Raw genomic sequence first — 15,993 nt, 5'->3', positions numbered from 1 at the left:
GACCCTGCACCCGGCAAAAAAGGATCTGGATGTGCATGAGATCTGACTGATTCAGCTTGTATTCAGCCCATGGACATGTTTCCTTTAGATAACAATGCTGGGGAAATATCCTCTAGCATGTGGCACCAAAAACTGCTCTGCTACCCCAGGGGGTTATACTGCAACAAAATTGCATTTATACCTCACCCATGCAAGGGGGCATCCCCCAATGGCATTCCAAGAGAGTAGTGCGGCCGGGACGGTACCATGCTCAGGGTACCATGGAGGAGGATGGGAGAGAGCACTGATTAATTACACCCCCTGCCAACCTGGCGGGTCGGGAGTCGAACCAGCAACCTTTGTGCTACAAGTCTGACACCCTAACTGCTTGTCCAGAAACTGCTCATTACTGCATTAGGCCTACTGCTTACCCATCACTGTCCATGACATTACATTACAGTTAGGTTATGCTTTTAGGTGTCTTGGGTGGAGGTGTAGAGAGGGGGGCAGTGGTGTAGTCTACTTTTTTGTGGTGAGTAACGTATACTGTATATTTCAGCATTTTTTGAGGTGGGTACACTGATCCATTATTTAGAATAGCACAAATATATACAATCAATTTAAGGTGGGTATACTGAAATCCCTAGGTTATCTTCCACACACCGCTCTCTTCCGTCTTGTTGGTGCGTCTCTTAAGTAATCTAGTAGTTAGGAAATGGATAGCACTCAGTTTTTCTTCTTTCTTGTTTTCTTTTTATTTGAACATTGCAGGGACTGGTATGCAATGTTCAAATGAAAAGGAAACGACAAGAAAGAAGAAAAAACTGAGTGCGATCCATTTCCTTTATACTAAAATCCCTGAAATGTTGAGGTGGGTAGGCTATACTGCGTATAGAACTGCGTTCTACGCACACTACACCACTTGATGGTGGGATTTGAACCTGCAACCACCCTAACCCTAAGCCATGCTTCCCCATTAATTAAAATCTTAAGTCTTTTGGTTCAGACGTGTACAAGTTTCATTACCTGACATGAATGTGGAATGTATGTAAAACATATAAATTGAGAAAATATCTTGTGCTGGTGTCCACTTCTTCAGACCATCAGAGCCTCTGATTTCAGAGGCACTGCAGCGCTGCTCACTGCAAGAGCTGCTGTATGAAACTGCCCTCTACTGGTGAAGTTGCGACCCTTTTTTAAGTAGGCCTTATAGTGCATCACTTCACTGCGTTAAAAACTAGCCAACCACGTAAACTACTAGAACGTACAGGATTAATTATTTTCCTCACGCTGAATGAATAACTATCAGGGACATACTTTCATTTGTAGGCTATAATAGTTAAAAGTAGCCTAGGCCTATTTGTTTCTAGCTTGCACTTGCCAGTCGGAACGGAAGTCGCATGACGTCACTTCACCAAACAAGCATGGCGGTGCTTCTTGAAACCACTCTGGGAGATATTGTTGTTGATTTGTACACCGAAGAAAGACCGAAAAGTAACTAAATGATATCATTCTGGGGCTCAACAATACGCAAACATTTCCATTTATGGGAGCTAGGGTATTTGAATGTATTTGGCCCTGAAAAGTTCCCAGCTAAACGGCTAGCGTGAGAAAATGGTGTAACGCCTGGTTACGTTGGTAAATGGCTACAATATAACCTCCACAGTTAACTAACAAAATGTTACATTGTACCTGCAATTGATAGTGTAACCTCTGAGTAAATGTCTATGTGATGTATTCTGGGTGGCGGCGTTCTGGGGGAAAAAAAAGATGTATCTGCTTGTCTGTGTGCCTAACTCTCGTTTTAATATTACAGCTTGTCTGAACTTCTTGAAGCTATGCAAGATCAAGTACTATAACTACTGTCTATTCCACAATGTACAGGTATGAGGTCGTATTATCCTTATTATATTCAAGGATATGCTATTCATAAGTAACCATGCTATATTATTTTCTATCCAAACTAGAGAGACTTCATCTCACAAACTGGAGACCCAACAGGCACGGGACGTGGAGGAGAGTCGATCTTCGGGTGAGCTTTTGCACTCTAGTTCTACATGCCTGCAAGTGGTGGGCGGTTATGGTCAGTGTTTGTACAATGTTGCTCAAAACAAAGTAAGGTCATTCCGAATAATCACATATGGTGTCAGATTTGGCTAAAAAAAACCAAAAACAAAACAAAACAGGAGGTGTATACACCTTTTTGTGTCTTTTTGGAAAGGACAGTGGAAGAGGGTGACAGAAGTGGGAGAGAGAGAGAGGTGGGGAAGGATCGGGAAATGACCTTGGGTTGGAATCGAATCCGTAATCGAAACCTTTTTCATTCGAGGGGTCACTTCAAATTTTATAAAGTCCTCCAAGGGCCGTTCTATGGACACAGGCAAGGATTTCCCCCTGCACATAAGGCCTATATTGAGGGCGGCCCATTGACAGTATATACAGTCCCAGGAAAAAGTTTGTACACCCTTTGAAATGTCTTACCTTTCTGTCAAAATTGATCATAAAACATGGTCTGATCTTCCCGGAAATCTCAAGAAGGAACAATCAGAGTCTGCTTTAGGGTCATTTCACGTGAAATCAGACGCTTTGGGACCCGACCGATCCGGATTTCAATCATACTTGGTGTGCCTTTTTAGTAGCAAGGTAGCACCCCAGAACTGCATTGGTTTGAATCTGACACTAATATTAAGGGAGAAACAGACTAGGAAAGGTTCACATTTTAGGGTAGGACACTATACATTCAGCCTTGAATATATCAGTCAGTGTTAGTCACAAAAAGATGCCTGTGGTGTTGTTTGAAAGCTCTTTTCTGGCTCTACATATTACACAATCAGCTTGGAATACAGCAACTCTCAGAATATGAATTATGATAAATTGAAAAAATAAAAATTGAATATCTAAAAAAACTATATTTTAAAATGGCCAGTTCCTTGTCCAAACGTAGCCGGCAATGTCATTAGCAACACCTCAAATGCTGGTGTTCGGTTCTTTATTCATTTCAGAGAGAATTTGACTCACAAATATGGCATCATACAGACCACTTACTAATAATATGGTAATACCATAGTAGCATCAACCTATCATCAACCAGACAGTCCTGTAGTTGCAGATCAGATTAACAAAACAATCTGTTTTTATCTTGTCTCCCTCTTCTTTAGAGAACTGCCTCTTGTCAGCAAGGTTTGTGGGATGTCTGGAGTGCATAGGCCTAGCTTTCTTGACTTCATGCCATATAATCTCAATTGTTTTTTGTCAGGGCTTTGACTGGGCTATTTCAGAATGTGTATTTCATTATTATGAAGCCATTCTAAAGTTGATTTGCTTCTAAAGTATAGGTTGTTGTCACATTTCAGGACCCATACTCTTGTGTGCTTCAACTGTGTGACAGACTTCCTCACGTTTTTTTCTGTAAAATATCACAATAAACTTGAGTTCATTGTTCCACTGATAATAGCAAACTGTCAAGGGCCTGAGGCAGCAAGGTAGCCGCATATAATGATGCTCACGCCACCATACTCAGAAGAGGAGATGTAACCAAGAATAGCTAAAAATGGGATTCATTCTGCCAATCTAAAATTAATGGGGTTTCTGTCCAAAAAAATATTGCTGCACCTTTGAGGTTTGCGAAAAAGCATTTATATGCTTCATAGAATTACTGCAAAATATTCTGTAGACCAACGTTGAAACCAAAGTTGAATTGTTCAGGCGAACACACAATGTCATGTTTGGAGGAGAATTGGAGAACCACACCTTCACCAAAACATCATCTCCACCTTTGAGTATGGTGGCGGGAGCATCATTATATGCGGCTACCTTGCTGCCTCAGGCCCTTTTCAGTTTGCTATTATCAGTGGAACAATGAACTCAGAAGTTTATCGAGATATTTTACAGAAAAAAAGTGAGGCAGTCTGTCACACAGTTGAAGCACACAAGAGGATGGGTGCTGAAATGTGACAACAACCCATACTTTAGAAGCAAATCGACTTTAGAATGGCTTCATAATAATGAAATACACATTCTGGAATAGCCCAGTCAAAGCCCTGACAAAAAACAATTGAGATTATATGGCATGAAGTCAAGAAAGCTATGCACTCCAGACATCCCACAAACCTTGCTGACGAGAGGCAGTTTTCTAAAGAAGAGGGAGACCAGATACATCCAGATTGTTTTGTTAATCTGATCTGCAACTACAGGAAACATTTGGTTGAGGTTATTGCGACTAACTTAGGGTTAAAACCTATTGAATGCAAGGGTGTACTTACTTATGCCTTGCTGTCCTGTGAATGTTTACATCTTATGTCCAATGAAAATATGAAAACTTGTAAATGTTTGGGTTGAATTAGTTAAAGCAGACTCTGGTTGTTCCTTCTTGTGATTTCCGGGAAGATCAGACCATGTTTTATGACCAATTTTGACAGAAAGGTAAGAAATTTCAAAGGGTGTACAAACTTTTTCCTGGGACTGTATATTCTATTTACTGTCAATGGGGCGGCCACCTTTTCGACAGACGCCATCTTCACTAGGTACCCTGTTTTAAATTATTATTTTAAAATTATTTTCCAGTAAGCTCTATGGAGACCAGGCCCGTTTCTTTGATTCCGAGAAGGTACCCAGGATCAAACACAAGAAGAAGGGCACTGTGTCTATGGTGAACAATGGCAGTGATCAACACGGCTCTCAGGTACTGCCAAATAGAGACATGTTTTAAAACTCTAAACAGCAAAAAAGAGAAATAAGTAGACACCAGCACAGGATTCATATTTTCTCTCTAATTTAATTATTTTAGCTTAATACCACATTCATGTCAGGTGATGGATAAAAATTGACCTTTTCCATTTTTTGTTTTTTTGTAGTTCCTCATTACCACAGGGGAAAATTTGGACTACCTGGATGGCGTCCATACTGTATTCGGAGAGGTGACGGAAGGCATGGATGTCCTTAAGAAGATCAACGAGACGTTTGTTGACAAAGACTTTGTCCCCTTTCAGGACATCAGGTCAGTCTACATTAAGACAAGTTGCAAGTGTTTTTCAGGGGTGGGGAACCTTTTTCATTCGAGGGGCCACTTCAAATTTTATTAAGTCCTCCAAGGGCCGTACTATCAACACAAACCAGGATTCCCCCCTGCACTTTAGGCCTATATTGAAATTGGCCACCTTTACAACAGACCCCACCTTCACTAGGTCCCTTTTAAAGTATATAGTAATTCTATTGCATTGTAAATGAAGTTATTTTTTGTAGTATCTTTCTATTTTCAAAAGGACATTTAAATAATACAAACATAAATTTTGTCTTGTCATGTAGCTTGCAAGTCCTTTTAAGATTTTCCCACATACCCCCAATCACTCATAACCCCACCAGCCCCACCATCTTACTCCCCCTTTATCATGAGGTTATAAATATTTTTCACTGTTCTCAAGTCAGATATTTAAATGCAATTAAAATGCGATTAATTAAATTAATTAATTTCAAAGCCTATAGATTAATGTGATTAAAAAAAAATCCCAGCCCTATAATAGACACATTTTTCCTGTAAAAGTTTTTGAGTTTATCATATTTAATGATCTTCTTATATTGTCTGCTGCTTATCTATGCTGGACTCCAGCCTTCTTGCTAAGAGTTTGGTGATAATCTCATAATCATGGTCCAAAAGACATAAAGGTTAATAAGAAGAACAATGTAGGGGGTCTTTACCACCTGTAAGTAGGTCATTGTTGTGAGCCAGGTTCATTGTCTGAGGGTGTGTGTTTTCCTGAAAAAAATTAACCTTGTGGTGAATTCAGGGTCTCCGCGGATCCTTAAAAAGTCTTATAAAGTCTTACTTTTGATATTTGTTTTTTAAGGTCTTATAAAGCATTATATTTCGCCAATTTTTGGAAGTGTGGTATTATATTTACGTGGGAGGTCTTATATTTCATCTGGGTAGCTTGAGTGTAAGAAAAAGGGTCTATTTTTTGACGCTATAAACCTTATTTAACCGGCATACGTCCCTTATCAAGATGCGGAAAAGTAGAGGAAACGGATCTGTGTTTGTGGCGCAGCGCAGCCCGCTGGCCACACAGCGGGGGGCAGCCGCAGACCTGTGGGCGCAGCGTCTAGCCTACTTGCATGTTCTAGTAGAAACAGTCGAAAAAGTGGTCGAAAAAATATGAACGTGTATCGAGATGGGTAGATAGATGCACGTTCAGTGTAATGTGGCTTGAGGACAATAAATAAAAGCTGCTATCCAAATCAACGTCGGAATATGAAGCTTGATGTTAACTGTGTCGGGAGGACGCATAGCCTAATCAGTCGTTGAGTGTATTAAATGTTGTCTATCGTGCATGTTAGCCATGCCCTCGCGTTTGGGTAGAAGCGTTTGCTAAATGTAAAGGGTTCATTTCATAAAGTCCATTATGACCGTATTCGAAAATAATTGTTCCTTCATACAATAGCCTACACTTTCAAAATTGCCTCTAGATACGTGACAGGCTATTTGATGCCTCTGTCAAATGCAAAATGATTTCGTTAACATGATGGCAGCATGAGGAAGTGAGCGCGAGGCAATACGAAATCGGTTGAGTAACCGAATATGTACGAAGCCAATGATCTGGCAAGGTGCGTAGCCTAATGTCCAAATCGTAACCAGATGGGCAACGGTAAACGCGCTAAATGCTTGTTATGGACCTGCTGGAAATCGCTTCCAAGTTGTGCGCTGTTTCTTGCGTCTATCTAGAGAACACCAAACTATAGGCTATATAGTTTAGACAGGCTAAGCTCAAAGTAGAACGCTTGCTTCTGCTACCCGTCTCTGATAAAGCGAGCTGGAGGAGGAGGAACGGCACTCTGAGTAGTCATACATTTAACCCTTTTGACACCAGGTGTCCTCTCTCCTAAGTGCATTCAACTATTTATCCATCAGAAATGATGAATTGTTGAGCCATTTTAATGTGTACATTTAAAGGCATTTGATGAACATTCATCTGATTTTTGCATAGGCCGTCAAAACATGCGTGGGACCCTCAATTAAATGCCAGTTGTCAGTTAACTGACCATATGCATGCATGGTGTCTGTAGGCCTACAGATCAGTTGCACCTTGCTACTGCTTACACTGTGTTTACCCTAGGCTACACTATAAAAGCACAGTAGTCATATAATATTGTTTATTATATATAATTATGTACTAGGCCTACATTTCATTATAGCAATGCAAACTAATAACATTAGCAATATTGCAATGCCTCACCCCGAGCGGTGGTCTTATATTTTATCATCAGAGGTCTTATATTTGTCTTAAAAAGTCTCATATTTGGTGATCCAAAATGTGCAGAAACCCTGGAATTATTTCTACTAACAATTTCTGAAAATGCTCTGAACTGTCTTTGAACGGTCTCTGCACTAATACAGTAAATTTAACCATGTCGATGCAGACAGTTACATTTAATATGTTAACACTTAAAATTGGGTGAACTGGATTGCTCCTTTAAAACAATCTGCCATTTAAATGAGCTTATTTTTGCTACTTTGAATTCCAGAATAAACCACGCAGTAATCCTAGAAGATCCTTTTGATGACCCTCCCAGCCTTCCCATTCCCGATCGCTCTCCAGAGCCCACTAAAGAACAACTGGATGTGAGTACTTTGGTGTCAAATTGACTATAGAATTCCCACTGTACTCTTGAGAAATACAACAAGTATGTACAAAATAGCTAGCCAGTATTAAATGCCGCTCTGGGGGAAAAAAGAATCTGTCAAGAAACTGCTGTTACTGATAAAAATGTAATTAATATTGTTAAAGGTGCACTATGTAATATTTTTGCAGTTTCTTTCCAGAATTCATGCTGCCCATTTCCAATTTCCAGAAGTTGACATTTTTTGTTATAAAACTTACTGTACTTAGGTCATACTAGTAAATATGAGTTTAGTTTAATATTTATTAAATATTGGCAGAAGGCAGCACAGTTTCAATGAGAAGCATAGCTGCAATACCTACACTGGCCACCAACCTATACAGTACACCTTAAATTTTTTCCCACTTTTCTGGCATTTGCTTCCGTATTGCACTTGGATGTGTACTGAATATTTTATGACTTGCGAGGTGTGTGATTTGTGTTGGACCTGGCCGTTTGTTTTCTAGAGTGGTCGTATAGGAGCGGATGAGTCGATAGTTGACCATGAGGGCAAGACTGCGGAGGAGATCGACGAGATTCTCAAGGAGAAAGATGCCAAGACACAGGCTATACTGCTGGAAATGGTAAGTTCTGATTATATCCTAGTTCAGTGTTTCTCACTAGAGCCCCTGGGGGGCGTTGTCATTGTGACACAGCTCTCCACAGCACACAAGTGAACACTGCACACAACGAAATTGCATTCATGCCTGACCTGTGCAAGGGGGCAGGCCCCAATGGCACCCCAAGGGAGCAGTGTGGCGGGACGGTACCATGCTCAGGGTTCCTCAGTCATGGAGGACGATTGGGGAGAGTACTGGTTAATTACGTTACTAAGTCTGACACCCTAACCGATTACCCATGACTGCCCTTGGGAGGCATTGAGAAGAATACAGATGGGGCACTCAGGTGCAATTGAGGTTCATTAGTCTGTTTTATTTTTTACTACTAAGGTGGGCGTTGGCAGGCTTATGATGAGGTCAACCATTTGTTACCTTGTTTGGTTTGTCTGTCTGTCTGTCTGTCAGCAAAATAAATCAAAAGCTAATGAACAGATATGGACGAAACTTTGTGGACTATGGGGCACCTAAGTCACGCCCTTCTACTTCCGATCTATGGGGCTGGAGCTCGCAAAATTTTGAATGCGAGTCAATGGAGCGAGTCAAGCTAAATCCTCATCCCGTTTGGCATGTGCTCCGGATTTCACATATGATGACAGTGAATTTGAAAGGTTTGGATTTGCGTCGTAAGACCACTCATTTTCGGCACGCAAGAAACGTTATTTTAGCTTTTGTGCAAAACTGTGTTGGAGACTACACGTGCGCCTCGCATATCTGACGTGAACCGAGGCACAGCCAACCCTACCGCTGCACCGTGGCTTAAGTGGCTGCACGTCGGACATGCGACGTCTGTTGTGTAGTCCAAATAATTACATATTTTTGCACACACACAACTCAAAAATCGCTTGCCAAGTGAAGTCAGTAAGCACACCATTGGTTGTTATTAATTCTGAGGCACAGCATATGTGTGATCGAAGGGGAAATGCGAGGTGGGTCGGAAAATAGCTTTGATCAGTCCATTACAGCCCAGTCAAAAGTTTTTCCGTTGCCAGCCCCACAAGCCGCCCGGAAGGGGTGGAGACTTAGGTGCCCCATTTGGAAATGACCAAAGGAACAAGTGATTACATTTTGGTGGTGATCCGGGTCACGAACCGGAACTAGGATTTTTTTTCAAGGATTGACCATTGCTAGCCTAGAAATTTGCTAGCCTAGAAATCTACAGGGCTGATAGTATTCAGGCTCCATGCCTGATTTCAGGCTTGACAGAGTTTGCAAAAATAAAAACATTGATAATAATTAACCATTAGGTTATTCTTATCTCAGAAAGTGTTACAGGTTCAGGGTTTTCTTCTACTATCAGGCTTGAATAATGGTCATACACAGGCTATTAAAATAATGTGTCAAAATAGGCCTACGTTACGTCACTATGCAGTATCTTGTCGTCGTCGTTAGAGCAGGGGGAAAAGTTCAGGCTCAGGATTTTTTTTCACTGTCACCCCTGAATCTAGGGGATTTGTTATGTGATGTGTGATTTGTCCTAGGTGGGGGATTTGCCAGATGCTGATGTGAAGCCCCCAGAGAACGTGTTGTTTGTCTGCAAGCTGAACCCAGTCACTACTGATGAAGATCTGGAGATCATCTTCTCACGCTTTGGGACCATATCAAGGTACCTGTGACGTCCCTGGCATTCTGTTTGGATTAAATTAGTTAAAGGTGCACTGTGTAATATTTTCACTAGTTTATTTCCAGAATTCATGCTGCCCATTCACAAACACCTTTTTCATGAACTCTTACTGCCACCGTCAAGTTCTAAGTATTCATTATGATTGGGAAAAATTGCACTTTTCCCACATGGGAAGGCGGATCTTCTCCATGTTTGCCATTTATAATTCTTAGAAAGGGAATTTTTTAGCTGCAAAAATTCCTTAAATATTCATGAAAAGATCAAATTTGGCAATAGGCAGCATAGTTGCAATACCTACTCTGGCCATAATCCTACGCAGTACACCTTCAATTGTGTGAAATTGCATGAGTAGAATTCATAATGAAGTGATTCTGAGCATAATATTGAGGTATCTCATAATAAAAACAATATTGAGTAGGAGTAAATTGCTGCTGTCTAATTTTTTCAAGTGTGTTCATGGACATCATTCTGAAGACACTAACGTGTTTATTATTTGTGCTTTTACACAACAGCTGTGAGATTATCAGAGACTGGAAATCAGGGGAGTCCCTATGCTACGCTTTCATAGAGTTTGAAAAGGTAAAAGCATCAAAATTATGTCTACTTGATGTGAATATAATGGTCTGTGTAATCTGCCATACAAAGGCAAAGTGCAGTAACTAGATATTTTGTCGAAATTTAGTTTAGACTGAAAACGGTCTGAGTAACACCTACTTTATCTTCAAATGTGTTCCGTTCTAGAGCTACTGAAATGTAAACTTTTGCAGCAACCGCAATATCCAACCTAATACCAATACTTTGAAGGCCTTTTTCCCCATTTTCAATGTTGACGTTGTTACTGCACTTTGTCTTTGTCCCAAATGGACAATTTGGTTGCAGACAGTCACATCACAAATACCACATACCACCCCACAAAACACACACCACTACAAAAATACATCAGTAAAACTTTAAGACATAAGTGAAGAAGATCTAAAATAATACAGATGGTGATTTTCAATTTAATTGTTGTATCCTATGTTTGATATGTGTAATCAGAAACAAATGAATGGGACATACACAAGTAAGGAGATAGTTGTAGTAAGTCTGTAAGCCAAACGGTTTGATATTTCTGCTGTTGCAGGAGGAGGACTGTGAGAAGGCCTACTTTAAGATGGATAACGTGCTGATAGACGACCGGCGGATACACGTGGACTTCAGCCAGTCGGTGGCCAAAATCAGATGGAAAGGCAAAGGTATAAAACATGCTTTCCCGCCAGAAATATCAATAGGAACTACCCTATAGACCTTATTCAAACTGCCAAGGAGTTTCCTCCAACCTGTGGTGTTTTGAGGTAGGCTTTAGAGATATAGGCTACGTTTACATGAATTAAATGTCTCATGTACGTAAACGTAGTAAAAGTTTCTAGTTCATTTTAGGTTTTACTTCATTTGGCCCTTAGACCAGGGATATGCTTGCTGTGTGCCATAAATGGCGCATGCAACTGCCCGTGACCGAGTGCACAAACTTGCTTCAGGACAACTGGAGCACTCTGCACAATACTGGAGGTATTGTCTAGGGAGCAGATGGCTAACAGGGCTCTCATTGTTTTCCACCGTAGTTTAACTTTATTGTGAACTCAACATCTCTCAACTCTACAGTTTCGGAAGATCGCCCCTTGCGGTTTTGTCAATATTGCACCATATGAACATGGGTGTACTGTTCTCCTGTGCACAAAGTTGACATAAAATTTGCATTGTAATGCTTCATGCACGTATTGTGCCCGCACACCTCATGAAATCACTCCTCATTGTATGCTTAACCAAAGATATCATTCTACTCTTCAATTCTGTCTTGCTTGATGATGATGTTTTTTTTAAATTCAACATGGTTACTCTCAGGTGGGAAATGGTCCAAGGACGACTTCAAGGCCTACGAGCAGGAAAAGAAGAATAAGCTGACCCTCAAAGACAAGGCAAAGCCCAGACAAGAGTATCCTTTTTATATGATGAGATATGTAATAGTAACCTGCCATAATTCACCATATTGTTTGTATGGTTTCATTCTTGTTGAGACTTTGTTTGAATAGGAATGCATACTATTGCCTTTCCAAAAAATTACCGTTGAAAAAATGTTGAGCTGACGCATGCTTTAAAAATTGGCAATAGAGTGGATTTGGTTTTTACATTACATTACGTTTAGTTGACTCCTTTATCCAAAGCAACTTAGTTATTTCAGGTATAGGGTATTGGTTACAGTCCCGGGAGCAGTGTGGGGTTAGGTGCCTTGCTCAAGGGCACCTCAGCCATGGAGTTAGATGGGGAGTGGAAGGACGCGATTCAAACCGGCAACCCTCTGATTTGAAGCTCATCTCCTTAACCACTAGGCTACGGCTTCCCCATATGGTTTAATGGTATAGATTGGCTGTCAGCGCACATATTTAACCAAAGAGATTAATGTGCTATACAGGCTTGATAATAAGACTGCACCTACTAAACTGCAGAAATTGTAAATGAACAGAATAAACCGCTATATTACTGTTAACTTGCAGTGCATCCAAAGGAAATCCAGAAATACATAATCCTTGTGCTAGTTTCTATTCCCATTTTTAAAAAGTGTATCGTGCACCATGAGCTGTTTTTTTCTCTTAATGGGTGAAAATCAGTTCCCGCTATGACCTGGTCCTTGATGGGGATGATGATGACGATGAAGAGCAAGGAGGCAGTCGGCAGGCTATTGACAAGAAGCAGAAAGAGAAGAGGCACCACCACCATCACACAGGAGAAGAGGACGCCAGAAAGCCAAAGAAGTCTAAGGTCAGACAGGCCGTTTCATTTAGTTATGGTTGTTGAGTGTTTCTCCTTGAGTGTTGCTCAGTTGGCATTTAGGAAACTGCTAACATGGGCCCCCTTTTAGAAAGGCAAGCGTGGGGGCGCTGTGTCGCAGCGTGCTAAGCCCCCTACATTTGGGCTTGCATGCCCATGCACAGAGTCAAGGCCGACCTGAGTCATACCCCGATCCTACCTCGTATCTCTCTCCCACTGATTTCCTGTCTTCATCTTTAACGCTCCTGTCTAAATAAAGGCTGAAATGCCCCAAAACAAACATTAATACAATATACAGCAATGCAATATACATCATACAAAAAAATAAAATGTGGTATTATGAATATACCGTATATAAGGAAAGTTGTCTAAAAGTAAGTAAAACAAATGACCCTTTTTTACCCTTATTGATTCGCTATGTATCAGGAAAACTGGCATGCAATGGCGTAGAACTAATGCATTCAAATAGTGGTGTCCATTATAGAATGCAGTCCTGGAATACTCTGCCAGTTCATATCAGACTGCGTGATAACATCAACACCTTCAAAATGGCCCTTAAAGAGTGTCTGAAAACAAGCCAGACCTGCTCCCACCTTCTGTAGGTGTATATTGTGACCTTGTCTTACTTTCTATACTTTTGTATGCATTTTGTATTTGTCATGATGTATTGGTTTTTTATTGTTGTTTGTTTTATGAAACCTGCCTTAAGAAAACAGATGAAATTGAGCAACTATGCCAACTCTGGCATATTTAAATAGATGTTGTTTTTATATACGCACTGAATGCATGAATCCAATAAATGGAAAGAATGAATGAAGAATGGCTTAGCACCTGAAAATCAATGTGAAATGGTCATTTAAGTGCACGTTTAGCTGACAAGTATGGATTGGCTTATGTCCTTGATGGATACTGATTGGCTTAGGCAATGGCCTTGACAATTGACTGATTGGCTTATTCAGTGATTTTAACATTTTACTTTTCAGGAGAGTGACGACAGCGGACGGAGTAAAAAATCAGGTCGTCAGCGTTCCCGTTCCCGTTCCAGGGAGAGGGATAGAGAGAGGGAAAGGGAGAGAGACCGGGACCACAAGCACCGTAACAAGCACTCCTCTTCAGACAAACACCGGGACAAGCACCGGCACGAGAGCAACGACAAGAGCCACAGCAGGCGCCACCGCAGCAGGAGCCACAGCCCCCGCAGACACAAGGACAAGGAGCAGAGGTGAGGAGGACCAGGACCAGCACACCTCCTCTCCTCTCCCTTCTCCTCCCCTACCCTCCCTTCTCTTCTTCCTTCTCCTCCTCTCTCCCTTCTCCTCTCCTCTTTTACAGAAAGTTTAACCTTAGACCGGTTTCTCCATTATTATTACAGTCTGACTCAGTGTTTCCCACCCATGTGTATTTGTACCACTAAGGGTACGAGAACACACCTCCAGGGGTTATGTGGAAGAATGTGATGATGACAATTGAATGGAGCGTAGTCATATTGGGAAAAAGAAATAGATATAGAGGGCATGGGTTAGGGGGTACAACACTGCTCTGACTCATGATATTTTTCCACAATTGTTCAAGTCGTCCTGTCAAATGAAACGTGAGCTGTCTCATCAGCTGTAGTCTCAGCATTCTGGGGAAATGTAAGACTGGTCTTAAGGGCCGTACACACACGTCACTGCTAGTTACTCGCTCAGCGAATTAACTCAATAGAATGCCAATGTGTTCCAGCGAGACTAGCAGGCGAGTACTGTACAAGCGATGTGATGTGGGCGGATCCCAAGTTGAAAATATTTTATTTTCGAGCGAGGCGAGTAACCAATTGGAATGCAGAGTTCAGTACTTCTCGCCTGTTCATTGGCAGTTTCAATGAAAGAGTGGCAAGTAGGCGAGCAAGCGAAAAGCTAGCAATGTGTGTGTACGCCGCTTTAAACTGCTCGCTCAATCAACTTTCCAATTCTCAACTCTTTGTAGCACACTTCAAAATAAACATGCTCTCTCATCATCCAGGTGTTTTTATAACAAACCTACAGAAATGTTATTTCCCTCCTTGGTGTTTGTGAGGTTCCTATATAAAAGTTCCTATATAAAAATAAAATGGTGATTTGCTTAAGTCTGGAGTTTTTCTTATTTCTTTAAAGTGAGATGAGAATGGCATAGTAAACTAGTATGCTACTATGCAGTGATATTTCAGTGGTTCATCAAATTGTAATTGGTTGCAAGAGCGATTGTTTTTCACCAAAACTCTGGTGGTGGAGCATAACTTTAGCCCTATAGGGTGACTGAATATGCATTTTTTGGACATTCTATTTACACAAGCCTAGTAGTCAGTAAGTGTTGTACTGTGATATATTAAGTCCTTACAAATTCAACATAAAGTACCTTGCGATCTGAATATTTGAGGCCAAACTAGATACTGAAGTAGACCAATTAAATGAAATACAAATATGTTCTAACATTGCCATTTTAATTGGTTTTGTTTGGTTATTGTAACTAGGTGATCTTTTATCACTTCATGACTGCCATGACTTGCTAAAAAAGATAAGCCAAAATGTCATTGACTTTATTCCTTATTGTACTGAACACTAGGTGTCAGTGTAGGCCCAATTTGAAATATAAATTTTGTTCAGCTGACGTTTACACCGGACAGCACATGCATGGATATAAAAATATTAATGTTGTTTGTATGCATGACCTCTACCTATTCATTTACCAGTGTTTCCAGTAATTGGCTACTAGTCCACTTGCCAAGTGACTGGTGAGCTGAACTCATTGAAATTAGCTGACTAGAAAACTGATAAGGTTATGTGGAAGCTGTTTTTTTATTATTTTAAAACTGGGGTCTCCACCTGGGTAAATTGATATGGAGGGATACAATGCAAAACAGGTGGAAGCTCATTTTTTCCCTAGCTGTTAGTCAGTGCAACAATCCCCCAACTGATTTTCTTTGCATCATATTGCCTTAACTATTTTTTTCCCTTTCCTTAAGAGTATTCACTCCCCTTCAGCCCCCAGAGTCATGCAAACATCAAAACTCTGCCATGATGATCGCATGACCAACTCCCTAATCACACCATGTTGAAATACAGTAAGTGTTTTAAAATGTCATGCATTGGGATATTGTTGAGGCTGAAAATGAAAAAATTATCAAGGCAAATAAGTGATGCTGGAGTGTGAGACACTGACCACATAAGGCTGTAGACATGCATACAGTATTAATTAAGTATATGATTTCATTAGGTATGCATGATACCACTTTTTTTTGAAAACCACTACAAGTACATTCATTCATTTCTGTACATAGACTTGTTTTTTCCACCTGTGATA

At 40.7% G+C, this 15,993-nt stretch overlaps 1 protein-coding gene across 1 annotated transcript; it reads left to right on the top strand.

Annotated features, from left to right (window-relative positions):
- The first annotated feature begins 1,344 nt into the window (after nucleotides 1–1,344).
- Nucleotides 1,345–14,779, top strand: ppil4 (peptidylprolyl isomerase (cyclophilin)-like 4). Its single transcript, XM_063222759.1, has 13 exons — nucleotides 1,345–1,473; nucleotides 1,796–1,863; nucleotides 1,947–2,011; nucleotides 4,543–4,660; nucleotides 4,833–4,975; nucleotides 7,495–7,591; nucleotides 8,097–8,213; nucleotides 9,728–9,852; nucleotides 10,383–10,449; nucleotides 10,994–11,105; nucleotides 11,752–11,842; nucleotides 12,516–12,666; nucleotides 13,659–14,779. Exons 1-13 carry the CDS (start codon nucleotides 1,380–1,382, stop codon nucleotides 13,899–13,901), a joined length of 1,491 nt encoding a protein of 496 aa, XP_063078829.1. The 5' UTR covers nucleotides 1,345–1,379; the 3' UTR covers nucleotides 13,902–14,779.
- Nucleotides 14,780–15,993: the final 1,214 nt, after the last annotated feature.

Source organism: Engraulis encrasicolus, chromosome 18 (genome assembly GCF_034702125.1).
Source record: "Engraulis encrasicolus isolate BLACKSEA-1 chromosome 18, IST_EnEncr_1.0, whole genome shotgun sequence".
NCBI lineage: Eukaryota > Metazoa > Chordata > Actinopteri > Clupeiformes > Engraulidae > Engraulis > Engraulis encrasicolus.
The sequence above is the reverse complement of the archived record's forward strand: the minus strand, read 5'-3'. Positions and strand labels throughout refer to the sequence as shown.